Raw genomic sequence first — 23,155 nt, 5'->3', positions numbered from 1 at the left:
GAATAAAAAGTCAAACACAGCACCAAACTAAATCCTAAAAATTCGTCAAATCTGGGTATTTTAAGTTTGTATCATACATAAACGGGGAACTGACACAAATGAACATCTAATGTAGTAAAATTGATAAATAATCCATTTATGTTATTGAATGGGAAAGATCACAATATAAGACAGATGCCATTCACATTCAATTCCAGCTGTTTTGATCAGCTCGAGATGCGCTAAATGGCCCTTTGGTGACGTCATATAGTTTAGGCGGTCACTCAGCTTGCCTGCGTAGAATACCGGCGTGCGCGTGTACGCAAGTGCGCGTGTTTCTATTTGTCCTTCAGTGTCAGTGTAGCTACACGCGACTCCTCGGTTTTCTGGCCAGCTCGTGACAGTTTTTTTCTTTGAATCCTCAGTTGGTTTAGCTTCAGGACAACACCAACATCGTTTACAGTCGTTGTCAAAAAACGAGTCCCCCGCTGCTCACGGTGCGTTGGACCGACCGCACGCGCTCTCTCTCTCTCTCTCTCTCTCTCCTTCCCATCACACGCGCTCGCAGCACATCATCCTCCGTTACAACCACAACACGCGCCATCCTGTTACACAGCTGGTTTAGCCTAGCTAGCAAGCGCTGCCGCCGCTGTCAGTCTGATTTAATTTTCGTACTGTTATGTGTGGCCGTGATCAGCGTTGAAGTAACGGATTATCTGCATCCTTCCTCGGCTGACCGGGAGCCGCCATGGAATGTCGTGTTCTGTCCATACAGAGCCATGTAGTCCGGGGATATGTGGGCAACAAGAGCGCCTCTTTCCCATTACAGGTAAATACAATTTCCGTGCACCCATTGTCGGACACGACCACCGTCGCGACACCCTTTATCGGACACGACCCTGTCTGACACGCTTGGTTTCTCTTTGCCCAGAAGATTTGACTGAAAATGTAAACCCACAACGTTAACAGATGTTAACGACGCCTTTTGGTAAACCATACATGATCATTATTTCGTACAAAGTTTACAGAATATTTGCTGAGGGACGTCGGTCATCAGCCTAACCCGTCGCCAAAGATTTATTTTTTTATCCCTTGTATTATATTTGTCGATATTTAGCTTCAACGTGAGCTGCAGAGATCATTAAAATGCTGAACACGGCGTGAAAAGACCAAAAATAACAGCATGGTCGTCAACATAATCAGCTTTAACCGCGACGACAGATTCATTTACTGAGCGAGTAAACCCTCCTCCTGAAATATACATAATTTCATGGCTGGTTTCTTTATATGAATACATGTATTTGACTTTTTCTTTTCCTAAATGTTTTCCATGAAAGCAGAACTTAAAATCGAGTGGGGAGATAATGGCACGCCACCTGTCATTACAAGGGTGTCCGATAATGGATCAAGATGTTTTTTCTTCTTCTGCAAATGACCATGTTTATTGTGTATTCAAGTGCCTTTCTATAAAACATCTATTATGCTTTTTATAACCTGTTGGCTCAGCAGATGTGGCAGTGAAATGTCTGGTAATGGAGCTGCAGGTGTTAATCAATTGACCCTTGTTGGATAAGAGAAGAATTCTTCCTGTGAGCTTCTCCTGCACAGGTTAATGTACATCCTTAGGTAGCCGATCCATGAGAACGGAGGCTACAGCTCCCAGTGTGTTGCAAAAGCTGGCTAATGATAATCTAAAGGGTCAGAGGGAAATGTTTACCTTGTGCTCAGACTGTTAACTAGTCACCTCCACCTCTGAGCGGGTGCTTCAGGTATCCATCTATGCTGACAGCTGTTCCTCAGGCAGACAGACCGGCCGCCGTAATGACCGTGACATGCATGGGGACATTTAGATAGACACAACCAGTCTCCTGCAGTGATAACCCTCAAGTCATCACTACAAGGGGGGGTGGGGGGGGACAGGTAATCCATACAGCTATTTGCTGTGTTGATATTCTGAGAAACTTGCAAACGTTGAAGGAAAAGGATATACTGTATGTGTCACTGTTTTCCTTTTTTTTTTTTTTTTTTTTTTTTACTGCAAACACAGTTGGATCGTGACTCGTGACTGCCTCTGCAGATTCTACATCTCGTTGGATATAATTGGTTACAAAAGCTCAAAGCACACAACACGTTCAGTTTCTGTATTGTTACAGTTGTACTCATAAGTTTTCAAGCCCTGGTGGAATTTGTGATTTAAAAAAATAAATAAATTCAGAAGTCATTTATTATTGTTAAACAGTTGTGTTTGCTCTTTTAAATGACAACAAAAGCTATACCCAAATTACCCTGATCAAACGTTTACATACCCTGGAGGTTTTTGGCCAGATAACATAAACACAAGTTTACACACATGGGTCAAAATGGCAACTGAAGGTAACCTGCCTCACCTGTGATTTGTTTGCTTGTAATCAGCCTGTGTGTATAAAAAGTCAGTGAGCTTTTGAGCTCCATGTTTCGTCCAGTGCTGCAAACAGCACAGAGAGAAGCCTCAACACTCCTGGAACAAAGTTATTTGGGGTGATGAGACCAAAATGGAACTTTTTGGCCACAACCATAAACGTTACATTTGGAGAGGAGTCAACAAGGCCTACGATGAAAAGTACACCACTCCTGTGAAACACGGAGGTGGATGGCTGATGTTTTGGGGGTGTGTGAGCTACAAAGGCACGGGGAACTTGGTTAAAAGTTGTCGGCAAGATGAATGCAGCACGTTGTCAGAAAACACTGGAGAAAAAAACTTGCACTCATCAGCGCGGAAGCTGAGCGTGGGGCGTACTTAGACGTTCCAACATGACAATGATCCGAAACACAAGGCCAAGTCGACATGTCATTGGCTACAGCAGAAAAAAAGTGAAGGTCCTGGAGTGGCCGTCTCAGTCTCCTGACGTCAATAGCATGGAGCCACTTTGGGGAGATCTCAAACGTGCAGTTCATGCAAGACAGCCCAAGAATTTACAGGAACTGGAGGCTTTTTTGTCTGATAATAAATGGCTTCACCCAACCACTAACCATGAGTGAAAGAAAGCTTTTTGTATTATTGAAAAATGACCAAAAATTTCTGCGAGTGTATGTAAACTTATGAGCACAGCTGTAATGTAAGTGTAACCCACAGGAGTTGACGCTTCGGTCAATATAGCATTGTATTACTGCTTTAGAAAACTAACGGTACTCTTAAAGATTCTTGAAAATGGTGTTTAAAGAATCCTTCAGTATCTAAACATCACAACCCTGAGTGGTCTCCTCCTCAGACCTGGAAAAGGAAAAGTGTTCAAAACACAAGCAATGAAGTACACGCTACACATCTGGATGATTCAACGAAAAAAATGGAAGTTGGATTTCCTGGTATTAATCTGCCAACCTTCATGTCATTTTACTGACTGAAGACCAAAGGATGACTTGTTTGCTTTTGGTTTTCTTTGAGACTGCATTATTTGATCATCAAGAACGCTATCTCTTTGTCGGCCTTTTATTTGAATTCAGCCACTTATCGACAGGTTAAAGGCTGTCAGGCACTTAAAGAGGAGGAGCGGTTGAGAGCAGTCTTCCTCTTTAGCCTAATATAATGAGAACGAGCGGCTTTGTGTTGACCCATTACTTACGTTAGCGCTAATATAGCAGCAACGCTAAGAGTCGTAATGTCCTTCACTAAAGGCGGAGTTTACAAAAATGCTGAGCAGAGGGCATAACAGGCAGATCAAGGAGCGTCAAACGGGAACAAAACAAGCCATTGATTGGATTTTATAAGGAAAGACACAGAGGTTACACGCTCCTCCTGGCACTGAATGTGATACTCAGTTTCCTTTTATCGTCGCTAATGTTGACTGTAGGATGAAAACAGTGATTGCTTCGGGCTCATTAATGCCACTGGAATGATGATGCTGGCGATTTCTCATACTTTCATATTTTCCACCGGTAGCAGTGCTGGCGAGGCTAAAACGGGCCCTGCAGTGCACGTCCCGTCTTTCTGAAAGACAGTCACTTGTTGTGAGAAGTGCAGAGTCTATTTTTAGCCTGCCGGGCCCCGGGATGTATTTCGCGGTTATCCTAATGGCTACTGGGCTTTGATGCATGTCACCAGTGTTCAGCGCGGCCATTAATGCTCAACTTTTACGGCTGATTAAAGCCTGCTAACCCGGCTTGTGTTCAAATAGTGTTTACAATGCAGAATGAAACCAGACAATGAAAGCTAGAGCTTAAACAAAGCAGGTCATAGTTAAGTTCACTGCCTGTGTAGAAGCAATCGATGCATACCGTTTAAAACACAGTTGTATCCTTTATGTCTTGACCAGCATGTAAAGCAGTTTGTGATTAAATGCTGTTCTACTGTGGTGTAATTTTTGCAGATGTGTTGTTCAAAATGAAGCGCTTCATATGGAAACATAACTAAGACAGGACATGAGCATACACCCGGGGGGGGGTTGAATCGGCCCCTGCTGCCATGATGTCGTGTTTTCATCATCTGTCACTTCACGGTTTCACATTACATAGTCTGAGAAGAAGAGATTGCTCACTTGTCAGCAACTCAAATCAGAGAAACAATGTTGCATCCACACGCAGCATGAAAAGCACCTTTAATGATGTAGCCAACAAATGATGGACTATTATTATTTTTTTATTTTACTGTATTGATCAAATTGGCTGTTTACACTCTGGTAAACGTGTAACACACATAGACTCATGCACAAACAGGATGACATGCACTGACAGAGAGACTTTAAAGTGGAGCTGGTGGGGGGGGGATTTTGTGCCTTGCTCAAAGGCACCCTGGTAGTGCTCAGGAAATGATCTGGCACCTCTCCAGCTGCATCTTTCTCTTACTGGTTTCTCTAAAGTTGCCAACCCATTTTTACAGTAAAACCACAATACAGAGGGAAGGATTACAGCGTTTCTGTTCAAGCTGACAAAAACCTTTGCAGCCTGTATTTTGTCTGCGGAGGTGTGCAGTCGAGTTTGTGAAATCTTTACAGCCATAATGATTGGCTGAGTGTCGAAGATATAGGATAAGAGGATAAGGATGTCATTACGTGTGCGGGGCATCCCCTGCTGACACAAAGGAGAATCTGAGGTCTGTCAGCGAGCCGGTTAGCAGAAGTGTGAGAGGCATCAGGGCTCTGATTGGCTGCCAGAGGATTCCTCCTGATGACATCACTGTTAATGGAGACAGGCTGCATTGGAACTGGACTGCATGGATTTAGAGTAACACGTTTAAGAGCCATTTTTTTTTGGTGCTATTTCCTGGACTAATACAATATTAGACATTAGTCTTGAGTCAGACTTGTTATTAAAGTTGAATAGGTCGGTGATCAATATTATTACCTCCACAAAGCAATTACAAAAGAATACATACAAGTTGTTAATAAAGAGAAGTCTACAGGCTAACGCAATTACTATAACAGTACTAATAACAAACCAACTTCACTCATTTCTTGAGTTTTTCTGAACAGAAAACTTGACAGCGTCTTTGGGAACATCTTAACCGAAGGAAAAGTGAAAACTAGCAAATTCATTCGTGCAATATGCCAAATGTGCACCAAACAGAGCTACGCCTTTGACATGGGAAAAGATTGTTGTACTGTATGGTGTTTGACAGTTTGAAGAGCAGACGATAACAACATGTCAACATGTGCACAGAGAGAACTGTCAGTGTGATTGATTTAAACACGCAAAAAGAGGAGCAAGTGGCTCGTAAACACTACAGTCAGCTTTAGCGTATGGTTGATGCACGTAGCCGCCGTGTCGGATTCTAACTCGGGCTACTCCGAGTTGCTCCGACTTTCTGACGAGTAAACACGACTTCGGGAGGGGGGTGGGGGGTGGCGGCGTTCCAGTTGACACTTCCAACTGCGAACTCAGAATTTTCCCACTTCCCATTCGACCTGGAACGCAGCATTAGCAATACTGCCGCTCCCAGCATCTAGTCACATCTGTGATGTCTCACTCTGGTGCCGTTCAACAGTTAAGCGTTGCTGAAAGACCGGGCAGATTCAGCCATTAAAGTGAACAGGCCTTAATGCCTTAAGGAAGCATTTAATCCGTAAGCGAGCTGCTTGAATGACTGAAGGCTTGGAGATTTACAGGTCCAGCTCGATGGTTTTTATTAGTCTGCCTGAGCATGTCAATCGAACGTGTCTACCGTGACTAACCGGAAGAAATGTAATGGTTAATGTTTAAATGGACGTGACTAAAGAGCATCATCGAAGGCTGATGAAGGCAAAAACACGACATTTGTTATTAACATGCAGTTTATACTGAATGAACAGGGCTACCCCATAGCTGAGGGACTCTGCCTGCTTAGTCATGATGCAGTACACACAGTGTTGGTGTTGACCCAGATGGAATCAGCCTGTACTACTGTCGGTGACACACGCTAATTAAAGAGGCGCGTCATTTCTCACTTGTGAAAGGGATTCCTTATTTTTTGTGGGGAGAATTTACCAAAAGTCTTCCCCTAATAAAGAAAGTGTTGACTTTCATTTCCGACGACGACGCACTCCATTCAGCAGCTTGTGAACAGCTTCTCCGTGTCACCGACTTCAGGCTTGTGAATGAGAGTGCGAAATAAGGATGTGACCCAAATTCCATATTCTTTAGCCTCATGTACATGAGGACTGGAATCGCACAAAAGGAACGCGTTGCAAACAGACGGGTTAACCCTGAGCTGTCTCGAAAAAAAACAGTCAAGCACATCATTATGGAAAAACTCCGGAACAGCGTTAAGAAACCGATCTCTTTAAATACATTCGATACATGAATACTGAAACTTCCAAAAACACTTGTTTGTCTAACTTCCAATGAACTGCATGTCAATTCAAAGAGCTGAGGAATATGTGACATCGTCTTTGCCAAATGATCCACTCATTTCATTTCATCCATCAGAAACAATCAGCCACCGTAGTGTGAAGATGGTCAGTGCTCAAAGTATTCAATTCCAGCCAATACAGGAGCACTAAATTAAACCATTCCTTTTGGAATAGTTGATATCATTTTGTTTTTATTTTTGGAGACTTGGATGGTGCCTGTTGCGTATTTAAATGATCCAGCATTCGCTCCAGCTCCCTTACGTTAAAGTATACAGTTAACATAAGGACACTCCAATGAGCTCGAAGGCCTTTTAAAAGGACTGCAGTGGCTCCCATTTAACATGAAAGCATAGCAGATCTGCACTCCCATGCATTATCACAGGAAGGAATTTGATGTTATACTTAATTGATCCCTTTATTATTGAGAGACATCCCACACACAGACCTGAAATACACGGTCCAGTGCATATACTTTTTTTTTAAGTGAACGATTCCTCCAATCGGGAGTTTGCGAGCAGTTGGAGGGCACCTTGACCATATTTGGAAACTTTTTTTTTTTTTATTGAATTTAATCTTTATTTAACCAGGTAATGAAGCCATTGAGATCAAGATCTCTTTCACAAGAGTGACCTGTCCAAGAGGGCAGCAGCACACGTCATGATAAATAAGACATGATTAAAACAGTTTACAGACAATAAGTTAAGAAAAAAAACAAAACAACAGATCAGCTTCCAGATAAAGTGCTCAGCGCGGACACGAGAAACGGACAGTTTTAAATTATCACACTGATCTGTTGCACACTGATTTCCATACTTTAGACTGATTCACATGACCACGCGCGTCTTTGCACCTTTTTCTTCCACTGGGTTTTCTTGCAGACGGCCGCCGTGTGAAAAGCAACGCTCTCTGATGATCCTGTCTTTCACTTCAAGCCAACTGATATGTAAACTGATATGTAAACAGATTTGCTGCGTCACTTCAGCAGAGATAAATCAGGACTTCCCTTTGGATATGAATAACTTAAGAAGTTGGACATTTACACTTTTTTTATTATTATTATTATTATAGTTCAGACAGATTTCTTGTCATGCGTTTGTCTTTGAAGTGTAGTCAGTCAAAACGGTGTCATGTTCAGCACTCCTGACACCACTGAGAGCTCAGCGTGTCACGCTGATGACACGAACACAGCATTTCAGGAAACATATGCTGCACTTGGGAAAGACTTCATCACTTTAGACAGCACTTGCTGGAGCGCTGACGAGTATTTCCAAGGTCAAAGCTAAACATCCACGCTGCCTCTCCTCCTTTGAAGGCAGACAGCTGTATCTCCGCGTTACAGTCAATCGAATGGAACAAAAGAACCCATTCACTCGGGCTGCGTCTCTCTTCAGCCCAATTAAATAAAGTCATTCAGATAACGACTTGAGTGCGCACGTGGATGGCCGCATGTGTCCTCTGCTAGTTACTAAACATATAAAACCTTGAGAGAAGTGCGGGTTTGAGCTAGGGAAAAAAAAAAACAAGCAGGATGATGTTTTATATCCACAGATATAAGTCACGGTGTGTCCCAGTCAGAGGTAGATAAAGTCACGCAGAGGGTTGTTTATCACTTTAAATCACGTTACTGGTTAGTTACAGATGTGCTTGAAGTTTAAAAACAGGAAAACGACACAAAGCAAGAGTTACATGCACAAACAACACAAGTTTCTAGAAGGTCAGCACTTTGTTTACAGGTCTCTTTTAATCAGCACATGTTTTTCTCTCCTTCACAGGTTATAAATTGAAGTCCAATGCTAATGCTAACTGCACAGGTTTAACCTGTAATTATGTTTACGCTTAGTCACATAGGGGCTGCTAAATCTTGTTTGGGGGTTATTGTAACTAATGTCTTGTGTCCCGCCTGTCTGTATACTGCTACTGGATGCCTTGCAGGAGTACGGTGTTTTTAGCACGGAGGCTAATCTTAACGCTCACGTCTTCCTCTCTTGTCTCCTGTGTCCAGGTCTTAGGGTTCGAGGTGGACTCCATCAACTCTGTCCAGTTCTCTAACCACACAGGTAAGACGGACAGTGCTGCACGTTTCTGCGAGCGGACTGTACGTGTTTGAGATTTAGTTTCGTGTGTGTGTGTGTGTGTGTATGTGTGTGGGAGCGTTATGAGTCAGCCAGCGGTTCTAGTGTTGTGATGAGGCGTACGTGAGTGTCAGAAGGACGATTGTTCGCCACAGCTGAGTGTGTCGAGTGTTTTGGGTGGTCACTGAGCTGCATACAGTTCAATTTTTATGGTGACAATTTCACATGCAATAAATAACAAACTCACATTTTTTACACAGTTCTTCATGTTTATTTTAAGATCATTTTTTTGTGCTTTTTTCCCCCTTTAATTGTTATTGATAAGACATCTGTAGAAAGGCAAGAAAAGTGGGGGAGGGAGAGTCGGGGAGTGGAACCTGCAACCAATATGATGAGGACTGTACAAGCAGCAAACGCTGGTCTAGACAAAATGAAGCCAGGAAGTGCAAAGTCCTGCAGCTCGTTGAGAGTCCGCATGAGGACCGGCTCGCTTACACAGGCAACAAAAAAAGTTTACAACCTGGTACAAGAAACAAATTAGGTCTGATTATTCATAACAGAGCTGACATGATTTTTTTTTTTTTTTTTAAAGATTTGTTTTTGGCCTTTTTGCCTTTATTGATAGAGGATAGTGGATAGAGTCGGAAAGGGGGAGAGAGTGGGGAGAGACATGCGGGAAAGTGGCCACAGGCCGGACGCGAACCCGGGCCGCCCGCGCGAGGAGCGAGGCCTCGCAACATGGTACGCGCGCTGTCGCTGCCGCTGAGCTATCGGCGCCCCCCCAGAGCTGACATGATTGACAGCTCGGAGCGATGTGACGGTTCGCCTCAGCTCCAGCTCCTAGTCTTTTCCTTATGTTGACTGAAAGTTAGACTGAGACGGTATTTCCAACATGGCGGCTGCTACCATGTGAGCCTATGGAGCCCCCTGCAGTTACAGATGGCTGACGTTACTCAGGCTTCGTCCGATAACATTTACGCTCTATTTGACTGTCGTCTCTAGACCTAAGCGCCCCATTCTTCATGTTTTATTAATAATTAAAGCCAAACTAACAGATGATATAACTCGGGTAAATATTAAACAATACAAGTGAACATTTAATAACTTTTCCAAAAATCGTAGTTGCACTAACAACGAGATGTTTAGTATTTAAAAAAAGAAGAAAAAACGACACAGAAGTAGTGTCAGCATGAATGTTTCCTGTCTTTCTCACACACTGTGCCTCTGAAACGTTGTCAGGCGGCTCGCGTTATTCATGCAAACTGAACTTCAGGAATGACTCAGCAGAGTGCCGTGAAAACAAACACAGCTGCTCATAGAAATATGTCCACTCAGACGTCCCCACACCACGACCACGTCCATGAAGTCCTGCTGCTTGTTTCTTATTCAAAGTCGTCCTATCCCGTTTGATGCTTTTTCATGACCGGTTTGTTTGTGAGAGAAGCTGCTTTTCCCCTGTTACTAAACTACATCAGGTGATGTTTCGACATTATATCGAACTTTAAAGTAGAGCTGGGGGATTAGTGACCTGGAGGTGAGGTAATAAGAGGAAAAAAAATCCGCTGATGTAAAAACAAGAAATAGTTCAAGCAAATATGGCAGAAAGTTTCTTTAGACACCCTTATTTTCTTTAAGAACATTTTTAGAATAAGAAAATAAGCTTCGTATTGACAAATCACAATATTTTAAAATCTCACTCGAGACAAGAAAGTGGAGTCAGAAATCAGAGAGGGTGGGGAATGACAAAAATGAGCCACAGGTCGGGTTCCAACCCAGACTGTAGCCTCCGCACATGGGCCGTGCACACTAGGCTACCAGCACCCCTTGTTTGTTTGTTTGTTTGTTTTTGTTTTTTTGACAGGCCTTTTCAAAGCTGCATCACTTCTGTCATGTCCTTGATGTCTGGACGGACACCAATACATGGACTGAGGTTTACACTACCAGTCGTTGTGTGCGCGAGCGCAGGACTCGTCTGTAGCAGCATCAGATGCTCTGTGTTTGGGAGTTTCACTGATTCTTTTTGCTTTGTCTTTTTTTTTCTACCATATTTATTTACTCTATTTGTTGTATTTGTGTACAATGATAATGATAACTTCTTATTTCTAAAGCACCTTTGAAAAACAGATATCGTCACAGACAAAGCAAAGGCAGGAAGTCAGGAGTACAACAAGAAGCACCAACAGACTAAAGAGAGAGCAAAACTCACACTAAAGGCTTTTACAGAATGTAGAAGCAAAAGATAAAGAAAAACAAAAACATGCCTATGGAGAAAGAAAAAAAAAAGTGGAAAGTGTTTTTCAAATATGTTACTGGGACACTTTGTTTGTTTTTGTTGGGTGGTTTTTTTCCATGCCAGATGGCGTTGGATTGATCATCATTACCACCCTGAGAGTCTCATTGATATTAAGAGGGATGTGTATTTTCTGAGTAAGGCCGACACAGGATAACAGTGACCTTCAGTTTATTATAAGAACCATCAGAGATCAATTAGACGACGACTGTAAAGGTATGTTTTAAAGCTCTCTGTTATAATTACCGTAAATTCCGGACTATAAGCCGCTACTTTTTTCTCACACTTCGAGCACTGCGGCTTCTACTCCGGTGCGGCTTATTTATGGATTTTTCTTGCGGGACAATGAGCTTCTGCCGCAAAAACATTTGACTTCGTCACGTCGGATCTTAATATCAGTCATTTTGCGCTTCATGCACGCACCCTCATCATGGAAAACACACGGAGAAATACATATGATGCAGCTTTCAAGTTAAAGGCGATCGACCTGGCTGTCAAAGAAGCTAACAGAGCTGCTGCACGTTAAGATGACACTGACAGCGACAACAGAGACTGAGGAAGTGAGTAATGAAGTAATTCTGAGGCAGTGAATGGATGGACTTTTTCTTGTGAAATATATTACGGTCATCTTTTTCATCAGCCGTGTTACAGACACCGTCGGCTAGGCTTCGTATTGTAACGGTTCATGTTGTAAAGTCAGTAGTTGATAATGTGTTCATAATTCCGATTATGTGGAGAGTCAGTGAATGCACCAGCGAGAACGTGTTGAGTGGCTGTATGAGAGAACGCTGGGGGAGAGAGTTGGATTGTTACGGCAAGTTATGTGTTGCTCTCTGCTGTAAACGGCGTGGTCACGGCCGACAGTGACCAGGTTATTAAGTTATTATTTGAACGCTCTCGTCGTCCTTTAACGTCCGTACAGACGCTACAGTATTTGCGGATGTTACCGGTAGCCTACGTCTGTGTAAATAGCTCTTGTTATAGCGTGGACACCTGCGGCTTATAATCAAGTGCGGCTTATATATGTACAAATACATTTATTTACTTATTTTTAGCCGGTGCGGCTTATATCCAGGTGCGCTCAATAGTACGGAATTTACGGTACCCTGTGACGTAGCAGACTGTGATCCACGTCAGACGATAAAAGGGATACGAAATACCCCCACATCTTTTTTTAACGTACCAATTCCCCCAAATCAAATATGCGTTTCATCACATCTCTTAGAGATGAACGTTCTCTGTTTCCTGGAGGCGAGAATGTCATTTAGTGTGAGGTGTTGGTGAAGACATTTGCATCTGTGAGAAAGAGAGCGGGCAGCTGGGGAGAGAGGGATGGAGAAGGCTAATTGAGAGGAAGACAGACAGGACGTTTTTGAATGAGCGCGACAGACGGCAGACGATTGACAGAACGAGGAGAGGGAGGCAGAGAGAGAGAAGGGGACGCAGCGGTTCACAGCAGCAGGCGCTGTGAATTGCGACAGCAGCGAATGATGACGACAAGCGCCGCTCTAATCTGTAGGCCTGCCTCCAGTCTCTCACACACACACACACGCAGAGCTCTGACTGCTCATCTCTCTTTCGTAGCCCCTTTGGCTTTCTCCCGGCTTGTTGCTTAGCAACCAGAACCCCCACCACGTGACATGGCTGTGACTCACCTGGTATTGCGACATCATCCGCCTGCAGCAAACATGACATACGCAGACACACTTGCACCAATGCGTGCCTTACATTAACATTCCCGTCACAGCCGTATCGGAACACACAGTGCCATGATATAGTTTACACGCGTGCACACCCACATGTACAAAAAGAACACACACCTACACAAACAACACACCTCCATTCAGGATGAAGGTGATTGTTAATAGCATGGCATGTGTCCTCGTTCTCCCCAAGACCTCCCTCTGTTCCTGAATGACCGGACGCTGTGGCTACCTGCTGCTCAAAGACCTGCTGCACTGTGCGTGTGTGTGTGCGTGTGTGTGTGTGTGTGTGTGTGTGTTGGAGGCAATATGTTTCCTTTTTGTTCTTCGTTCGTTGAAGTGTACAGGAGTCAGGTCACATTGAATAAGATGATGTTTAGTCACGCAGCAGAGAGAAGAACGAGTCTGTAACTTTACCCAATAGTGCCGCACACTGACAACAGTTGCCCTTTGTCTATCTAACTTATAATAGTCAACGCATCGCATAGTTTGTTTTCGCTGTCCAGGCTTCCACCTCATCGCTCCTGCCAGTTTTATTTGACATGCAGAAACAATGCGTGCAAATAGTTTGATCAGCTGAGGAAACTTTTTTTTTTCTCATCTTTCACTTTGAAAATGTCACTTAGCACACGATCATGCTTACATCACTGCTCTGTCTGCTATTCAGAAAGGCTCCAAACCAACTTTTAGTCTTCAATGTGTGTGTGTGTGTGTGTGTGTGTGCAATTTGTGCCGCTTCAATATGAATACATTGCAGTGGCTCCGTGTGTGTGTTTGTGTTTGTGTGAATCAGGGGTGGAGAAAGCGTTGCTAAATCTTATCTTTGTGTCGCCTCGTTTCTGCAGGTTATTCTCATTGGAAAGGCCAGGTGTTGACAGCAGACGAGCTCCATGTTCTTTATGAAGGAATCAAACTGAACAACGTACACCAGTATGACTACGTTTTAACAGGTGTGGAAAACAAACATCTGCTTTTGTCTGGTTTTAGATTACGTCGCGTGTTCGGGGGATTCTGATTTAAAAATCAGAATGATACAAAATAATTGTAAAAAATATATAAAAAACTGAAGAGTAAAAATACTGATAAAGTTTTGAATCTAAAATACATTTGGTGATTTCAGTGTGTGTGTGTGTGTGTGTGTGTGTGTGTGTTTTGCGTTCAGGGTATACCAGAGACACGTCCTTCTTGGAGATGGTCGTGGACATTGTTCAGGAGCTGAAGAGAGCAAACCCCAACCTGGTGTACGGTGAGTCACCGCATCCACATCCTCACTGCTAACATGTTAGCTTGCGTATGTATCGTATATGTTTGATAGGGCCGGTCGGTCACGGATTACAAACTGGAGATCCACAGATACCGGACACCAGCCGGTAGATCGGTGCATTTTTAGTGTTATTTGATATCATGTGTTGTCCTGCAGTGTGACTTTGTTGCCGTGCAGTCAACATTTAACTGCCCTTAAATTACCACGAGTAAGCACTACTACTCACTCCGTTTGCTCCTCTTGAATCTTCACCTTTCTTAAAGACTGGACAGCTTGCTCTCCGGCGCTCTGCTCCACATAAATGGAAGCTTTGAAATTAAACAAGCTCATCCCTTTGAATCAATTTAAATCTCTTTAGACTGACACTCACTAAATGCTGTCTCTTATGTTGATTTCTAAGTGCTGTCCTCCGGTGTTGAAAAATGAAGTTGATGTAGAAGTGAATAAAAATGCAGTTTCTCAAGTGTCCTCTTGAGAAACTGCATTTTCCCCCAAAAAAGAAAAAAAAAAAAGAAATTAAATATGAAAACAAACCCAAGGATGCTTTACAGTTTACCAAAAAAAAATATATAGAACACAACAAAGAAAGAGATAACTCGAAAACAAACAAATGTAGGAAGGAAGAGGAAAAAAAGGATCTGTTTGAATCAGTTTAGTTTATATTGACATGAACTCTCTTTATGTACAGAAGGTTCAGTGTTTGCTCAGGACAACTCGCTCCCTGTTTCCTCCAGTCAGGGGATTGACTTCAGTCAAGACTGCTGAAACCATGTTAGTAGATGTTAAGACGTAGTGCCTGTGTTGAAGGGGGGGGGGGATCGTGCTCGAGTAAAGTCAGTAAATTAGCTGTCATGTTCTTCGTTGTTTTCCGATGTGTGGCTGCAGACGCCACCGTGCAGAACTTCATATTTACATGAAGCCTTTCATGTGTTGTATGAAGACGTTATGCACAAGAGGTAACCATGCTCGGGCAGTCGGCCTTAAGCAGCAAAGACATGCTTAAAGCAGACTTTATATGTTTGTTTTCTGTCAGCGTCGTAACATCTCTAAGTCCCCTTCACTGCAGTCTTTAAGTGATGTGACGAATGTCTCAGGTTTTACGTTTGTAGCCGGACTCTGAATGTGTTTTTTGTTTTTTTTTGTCATTTCAGTATGTGACCCTGTCCTCGGTGATCATGGATCTATGGTGAGATCATTTGCAATGTAACAGTTTAATGCATCTGTTATTATATCGTATTCAAACACTCTTAATCTCGGTGCCTTGTGTGTGTGTGTGTGTGTGTGTGTGTGTGTGTGTGTGTGTGTGTGTGTGTGTGTGTGTGTGTGTGTGTGTGTGTGTGTGTGTGTGTGTGTGTGTGTGTGTGTGTGTGTGTGTGTGTGTGTGTGTGTGTGTGTGTGTGTGTGTGTGTGTGTTTCAGTGTGTTAGTGCACTGCTCAGACAGGGCTTCTTTCTCACTGACAGATGAATTATAGTGATCTGACTGGACTCTGTCTACACTGACTCAGAGTGTGTGCACATTTCCAGGGATTAAGATCACATCCTGTCTGTTGCACACCATTCGTAAACATGAAAACATTACATTTAGGGAAAAGGTTCAAACGAAAAAGAGATAATGAGTTTACGTATGTCGTTTTTTCAGCCGTGTTCATCGGATTAATTTGTTCTGTCTTGTGTGTGTCGTTCCACAGTACGTTCCTCAGAATCTTTATCCTGTCTATAAGAACAAGGTGGTTCCTGTTGCTGACATTATTACTCCTAACCAGTTTGAGGCTGAGTGAGTACAAGTGTGTTTTTTTTTCTTTCTTGCACTTTCGTGTTGCTATTACCCTGCAGAAAATCTGACATTTTCTGTGATTATAAATGTACCGAGACAATACATAACTTCATGAGTTTGTAATTCTAAGTGTAGCAGAGCATCGTTTTTATGTAACGCCACTCAGGTCGTTATCTAACACTTTCATTGGAGGCTTTTGGAAAGGATCGTTTTAAAATTTGTTTTCGCTCCCCACTTTTTTTTTTTTCAGTTTGAACATACTCAATACTCTTTTTACGCCTCTCTACACAGTGTGGAACATTTATCATACGTATAAGAGATCTTTAGAGATGAGAAGTCAAAAAGTGGGATCCGAAACAGAACAGTTTAGGTTGAGTTGTTTGGATTTCTGTAACACTTGGCCACAAGACCAACATGTGTTTGTGTTGATGGACCTACAAGTGCATGCAGCGGGGTGAAAGAGGTGGATTTCAATGTCTCTGGTCTGAGTTCTAACGATGTCAACGTCTATTGTTTAGTTTAAATTGATTTTTAATTATCCTCTCATGGAAACATCCAGATTAAGCAGACTTATACACATTTTTTATTTTTTTTGCTTGAATGGAATTAAATGTCCCAATTAGGAAAAAATAGCAACATTTGACATCAGTGAAAAAGAGAACCGTCAGCTCGCTAACTCTTCTGCTACACTGTCAAGGTGCTCCACCTAATGGTAATTCAGTGTAACTGCAAAAAGACATTTCTATCTGCTGCGACTCTAACTGATGTCGTTGCTCTTATGCGTTCCAATGATTAGCATGAGATAAGACGTGCAACTATTTCAGTGTGAGCCTTTATATGGTCAGTGATTTGAGTCCTTAAAGGGAGGATCATTTTGCCCTGTAATGAACTGATCTGTAGCGTTCCTCTGTGTGACAGTGCTGTTGTATTAACGCTGCTGTGTTTTACTTGTGCTTCAGATTATTGACGGGGAAAAACATCAGCACAGAGAAAGATGCTGTCGAGGTAATATGTCAACAACTAGCCAATCCTTCTTTCCTTTCTTGAAGAAATAAACTGTATTAGCTCTAGAGGCTGCAACATCACATGAAAGCTTGAGGTGCAGTGTTTAGACCACTGATATATGAATCATTCTTTTCTCCTCTCTGAGCGTACACTGAATGTCTTTGAGGTGTTGACAAGACATTTTGAAGTGTTTGGCATCTTCGTTTTAATAGATTTTATAGAGCAAACATCTGATTAACTAATCAAGGAAATATCTGACAGCTCTGTTTCCAATTGATTCAGACACCTCACATCGCTTTATAGATTACCTGCAGTACATGTTCAAGTATCTCACTCACTGACTCGCCTGCAGGTTATGGATCTCCTCCATGCTATGGGCCCAGACACAGTGGTCATCACTTCCTCTGATCTGCCCTCCAGACTCGGAGACCGCTTCCTCGTGTCGCTGGGAAGCCAGCGCCATGGTAGGCGCCATGTGACCATGTGACTGAATATTTGTAAGGCGAGACAAGCAAAACGGAGCCCCTCAACATGTTTTGCGTTCCTTTTCGTGTTGTTTAGTTCGCCCCGATGGGAGCAGGGCGACGCAGAGAGTTCGAATAGAAGTGCCCAAAGTGGACGCCGTCTTCGTAGGAACTGGAGATTTATTTGCTGCTATGCTGCTAGCGTGGACACACCACTACCCTAATGACCTTAAGGTAAAGACACACCTGTGTTTGGCTTTTTGCATGCCACTAGAGAAAACAAAACACATAGGTCGATAGGTCCAAAGTACACTGGCATGTAGAGGTAACTGCTTTGTTTTCACTCGCTCCACTCTTCAGATGGCGTGTGAGAAGACTTTTTCAGTGATGCACCATGTCATCCAGAGGACCATTTCATATGCTCACGGTAAGAAAAGTAGGCCTGTAATCAAGCTCTTATGAGGATTTCTTATCTGGTCATGAAACAGACTGAAGTTCATACAGGAGCCTCCTGATGTTCTCATTCATTCCTGTCAGCACTGCCAGACGCCGCTACAACAGCATGCAGTTTTAGCATTTTAAAAATAGCTCGCATTTACATTTGGATTCATTGAACAATTTGACTGTAAAAGGTAACGGGGTGTGTTTTTCATCCAAAAAAAAACACGACTTACACATGTACAGGAAAAAAGAAATCTGCAACACTGCCTTGCCCCCAGGGGGCGCCAAAGTACAAACAAAACAAAAGTTTTACGCGGGAGCTTTAAAGCTCAGACAAAAATAACACCAGTACGATCAAAAGGAGAGTCGTCACCACATCTCTGTTGGAATTGAATCCTCCAGAGGTTATTGATCTAATAGAAATTAAGATTTGGGCTTGTCTTTTCTTTTTTTTGTCGAAGTTGTCTTGCATACCAGCCTGCTGGTTGTGTTCAAACTGTTTGACACTAAGCCACGTGTTTAATGTCTCAGTTAAAACAAATAGTCTTCTTTCTTGATTACAGAGTTGGCAGGTCCTGGTCGGAGGCCCAGTCCGCCCCAGCTGGAGCTGCGGATGGTTCAAAGTAAAGCGGACATAGAAGACCCTGCTATAGTTACGGAGGCCACTGTCATATCCTAACATAACGGACCCATAAGACTCATACTAACCCATAAATCTCTCAAATCCTGTATCTCGGTAAATCTGTCATCACTGTAAAACCTTGACCGTCATCACCAAACTTCAACACTTCATCATCCAGACTCCTTAAACTCCTTTAGTATTGTAACCCCCTCTTAAGTCCCATCCCCGTTAACCCTTTAAGCCCTCTGTGTCCTGATCCTGTAAACTGAACCCTTACCTGCAACTCCTTCCACCTTGACCAGAACCAGAGTCATGGATAGACAGAGTGTTTGGTCAGCTTAGACTGGAACTATGCTGTTGTTGTCACTTCTCTTATAAGAAATAAGACTAGAAATATGTAGAGTGTAAATGCTCTTATCCCATATTACACATAATATAACACATGACAAGCTTTAAATAGCTTTTTTGAAAATAGAAGGATACAAGGGTACATAAGTCAATTTGCATCTGCTTGCCCTATTTCCTCATACGAGATTGTTCTGTGTGGAAATATTAGAGAATCATGTAGAATCTTTATCTGCTGTGCTTTCATAAGAAAGGGAAATAGACTAATACAAGGTTGGTTATAGGATTGTTTTCCCCCTGAGATTTGGATTTCTCACAGTTGACGGAGCCCTTAAATCTAAACTCTTAAGTAATTGGGGCTGTTTTGTCTTTGACAAAAACACAACAACATATTTGAATATTTACCCAAAAGTCCAAATCCAACATCTAAAGTGAAATGATTCTAGATGATGATTTGAAATGCCATTCAATTCAACCTTTGAAAGAGTCTTAATGTTATCGATGGCACCATTGCAGTACTTTGAATTGCTGCTACTGCATGACTACAACACTGTTTATCTATGGCTCTGTCCAATACCCCCCCCCCTCCTTTGTCTTAACAGCAGTAGTGTAATGGTGACCAAGTCTAACCCTCCAGACCCATTCAAAATAAAACAAAGGAGAAAAAAAACGCACAATGTATAGTTGATGTATAGATGTTGTACTATAACTGTATTGGACCATCTGTATGATATCTTCTATCTGATCTGTCTATTGGACCATTGTGTTGATGCTACTGTACTATAGACCACACACACTACAATATCACCCAAACCAGAAACATCAGGGCTGGTTCTGGCACTCCCCAGGCTCCAGTGGCTTCAACCTGTTTCACTTGTTAGCATTAAGTCAGTGTATGATAGTGTGTGGTTGACCATAATCTATCTCATCATCCAAAAAAAAAGGAAAAAAAGCAGCTAACTGAGCTGTCCACGGTAGATGTGCTTGACCAATCAGAAAAACCAGTTACCTGCGTGTCAGAACCAGCCCACTTCATTACGGTTCCTGGTCCAGCTCTGGCCCAGAAGTCTATATCTGAGAGGTGTGCCACTGAACTCCTGGAGGTGTCAAGAAGCTGTGAAAACAACACCCTGATCCAAACCACAGAAGAGATCTTTCTTAGGAACTGTCTTTCTGATTCGCTTCACATCAAACTGTAACTCTAACAGCTTTGAATTCTAGTATGAAGCCTCCATTTATTCTATCTTCAATTAATGTGTCTGTTATTTCCCTAACCAGTAATGCATTTGTAAATAATGCAAATCAATAATTCCCAAAGCCAAAGAAAAGTATTCCCTCCTATTTCCCAAAGACACTGTAAAACACTACATAGTAGAAAATCAAAACATTTGAAAAGCTGGAACCAACAAATATGTGATTTGTTTTTAGCTTGAAAATGTTCAAACAAAATATCTAATATCAAAAAGTAAACTTTTCTTTGCCTAAGAGGCTTGTTTACTAGCTACGCAACTAGTTAACAGAAGTTGGTGCAGTGAAGCAGCCATGTTGTCTTCTCCGATGTTTCCACCCTTGTTATACAGCCAGTTTTCGTTTTTCGTTTTCCCACAGGAGACACTGATTTAAGTAGGAGTACAGGACAAGTGCCGGTGGTGATAAGCCAGTTCTGAACCGATGATGTTGTGATATCTGGTATGTGCCTTAGCCCACAGAGCTACCAGGGCACCACAGGAAACAAGAGATTTCAATTAACATCAGGATTCCCCCCCACCCCCCTCCCCAATGCTTCCTAAGTGTGAATGTTTGAACTAGAGGAAACAGCTAAGATGTCAAATCACTAAAAAGACACCTTTGAGTTTGGGGAAGAGCAAACCAACTCATCTGATGCTTTAAAAAGAACATCTAAATCCAGACCGTGTCAGTGTCGCACCTGAGCTGGATATACGTTTCTGGGCAGGCCAGTGTAATTCTGTTCTGTTGTTGTTTCTCTATGGACTGTACTGTGATACTGCCTTAGGAACCTCACACTTCAACACCACATTACTGCTCACTGAGGGAGAGAAGGGGTGGAAGGAAACATGGGGATTTCTGAAATGTGGAGGTACTTTTTCACAGCAAAGTCTTCTGCAGTGGGCCTGAAAGAAGGAAGAAATAAGATTGCATATGTGCAACTTTTCTGGTTACAGCTATAGAGATCCTTGTATATTTTAATTGATGGGTTTGAGTATTCTTTAAATTAACTAACCATTTTTTTTTTATATTAACAAATTATATTGCCCTCAAAAATGTTTTTTTGGAATTTTCTGTCAAACAACTTCTGAGATAAAAGATTTATTTTCACTTTGTTACCAACTCGTTTTAGAGAGTAGAGCATCTTAAGGTTATACAGATACACCTCTTGGACTTTTAGAGGAGGGGGATGCCATCTCAGTTTTTTTTTGGTTCTTAAACACATGTGTTGCTTCAATGTAGCTCTGATTGTCATATCAACAACATACTGCTGTGTCCGTGCACTTGGCCAACCAGCTTTAAGCTCTATGATCAACATGTGCACTTTCCAATCCTCTGCTTCCTGCCAACAGATCAGTCCGCTGTGTTATTGGGGTCAACATGTGTCTGTAGGTGCCTGTGCGTTTTGTGTTTGAGAGAGTGTATGTACATGTATATAAATGTCCTTTATGGTCACAGGGTTCTGTGTGTATGTGTGTGCATGTGAGAGGAGGAGGGTACAAGAAAATACAGGAATAGTGCACATGAGGAGAGAAGGGAGAGGCATGTTCAAGAGGACAATCATTCTGTGATGTAACGCAGTGTTGGATGAATCCATTTTCCCCTATCTGCTAAAAAAAGAAGGAAAAAAAAGAAGATTGTTTTTCTTCCGGACTTATCAAAAGGTGGACTGAACCTTAGAAGTGTTTCCTTGATGCCTCACATCCCCTCTTTCTCATCCTCCCCCTCTGGCCATTCACATAAAAAAATCCTCCAGAGCTGTTTGTTGGATCTGTAGCGATAGTGTTTAAACCTTAGCTTCGCTGTGTGTGTGTGTGTGTGTGTGTGTGTGTGTGTGTGTGTGTGCGCGTGTGTGTGTGTGTGTGTGTGTGTTAGGTGGTTTAACTTGTACCCTGGCTTTCCCCCCAACAGCTCCGCTTGTTTCTCACTACTGTCCCTGTTTTCCCTCGCCTCTCATCTTCACCTACTCGCTGTCTTTTGCAGAACAACTAAACCTCCCAGTTTAAAAAAAAAAAAAAAACCTTGTTATGTACTCGCTCACCTTGTTTGAGTAACTTTGCATTTGTCAAAACTGCTTTTGCCGTCTTGATTAATAACAACGCTTCATTCCTCCTGCTGAACATCCAGCTTGAACTGCACACGCTCTTTGTCAACATCATTTTATACACTACATGTGAGATTCATAAAGGTCTCGGCTTATGACTCATGTCTTAAAAAAGGGTGGCTGGGATACATAAGTAGCTGTTTCCAAACTCAAACAAAATGAATCAACTATGAAGAAAGGGAGCCACAGTAAATCTCATGTTTTAAGTTAACTTGGAAGTAAAGTTCAGGTTGATACTTTTTTTTTTTTTTTTTTATGTAGATATCTGTTGCTGGTTTCTCCAAAGTTTCTGAACCCAGATTTGAAGAGTTTTTTTTTTGTTTTTTTTTAAATGCCTCTTTTCTCATAACTGTCAACACAATCAATGCTCGTTTCTCGTCCTCTAAATGTTATTATACATGTTTTAATGGACAGTGTATGTTTATCTCACTAAATGGGTAATGATTTTGGTCAATTTTACCAAGATAGTTAACATTAAGCTAGTTAACTATTTGAAACAGAGACACGCGGTTACTGTGTTTTGCATCCAGTTGGTAAAGCTGGTTTTTACATACCACGACTTATTATGAATACATTCAGTCTTAAAATGCAGCGAGCTGGTGAAATCTGCTGCTGAACTTAACTTGGCTTTCCAGAAATTGGCATTCTAAGAAAACAACAACGAGAGATCTCTATGCCACTCTATTAGACCGCACTCACACCAGGCAAAGTTGTCCCTGTACCGTACTGCCTGAACGCATCTTGGTCATGGAATTCATATCGCTTTAGTTTTGTCTAATTCAACAAATCTTCACCTCTGCCTGTAATTTAGCTGGTCCAGAGAAACCACGTGCTTGCTGCTCCATTCTCCTCGCTTTCCTCCTGACACATTTCCCCCTCTCTGTACCTGTCACGATAAGGTCCCCACCCTCCCCTCATCCCTGCCTATTTTTGGTTCCAAAATGGCTGCCACTCAAAACTGCGATGGCCCAAACATCTGTGTCCAACAGTGGTCCCCCTCCTCTCCTCCTAATCGAAGGCTTCATCCCCTCTATCTTGTTTTTTATGTTCTTGGTGGCCAAAAC

At 42.3% G+C, this 23,155-nt stretch overlaps 1 protein-coding gene across 2 annotated transcripts; it reads left to right on the top strand.

Moving 5' to 3' along the window:
* The first annotated feature begins 286 nt into the window (after positions 1-286).
* On the top strand, positions 287-21,442 carry LOC306836092 (pyridoxal kinase-like). Of its 2 annotated transcripts, XM_079363018.1 has the most exons (11): positions 290-808; positions 8,782-8,836; positions 13,690-13,794; positions 14,007-14,090; positions 15,260-15,294; positions 15,798-15,883; positions 16,843-16,888; positions 17,241-17,352; positions 17,450-17,586; positions 17,713-17,779; positions 18,357-21,442. In XM_079363018.1, exons 1-11 carry the CDS (start codon positions 728-730, stop codon positions 18,470-18,472), a joined length of 924 nt encoding a protein of 307 aa, XP_079219144.1. In that variant the 5' UTR covers positions 290-727; the 3' UTR covers positions 18,473-21,442. The 2 variants fall into 2 exon arrangements, with proteins under 2 accessions (XP_079219145.1, XP_079219144.1); XM_079363019.1 differs by lacking the exon at positions 8,782-8,836 and having other exon boundaries at positions 287-808.
* Positions 21,443-23,155: the final 1,713 nt, after the last annotated feature.

Source organism: Symphodus melops (genome assembly GCF_947650265.1).
Source record: "Symphodus melops genome assembly, chromosome: 15".
In the NCBI taxonomy this organism is placed as follows: Eukaryota; Metazoa; Chordata; class Actinopteri; order Labriformes; family Labridae; genus Symphodus; species Symphodus melops.
Note: the sequence above shows the minus strand (reverse complement) of the source record. Positions and strands in the feature narration are given on the sequence as shown.

Coding starts and splice junctions, on each gene's coding strand:
- LOC306836092 (XM_079363018.1), top strand. CDS start 728: ATGGAATGTCGTGTTCTGTCCATACAGAGCCATGTAGTCCGGGGATAT. Junction 809..8,781: donor GCGCCTCTTTCCCATTACAG/GTAAATACAATT, acceptor TCCTGTGTCCAG/GTCTTAGGGTTCGAGGTGGA. Junction 8,837..13,689: donor CCAGTTCTCTAACCACACAG/GTAAGACGGACA, acceptor TCGTTTCTGCAG/GTTATTCTCATTGGAAAGGC.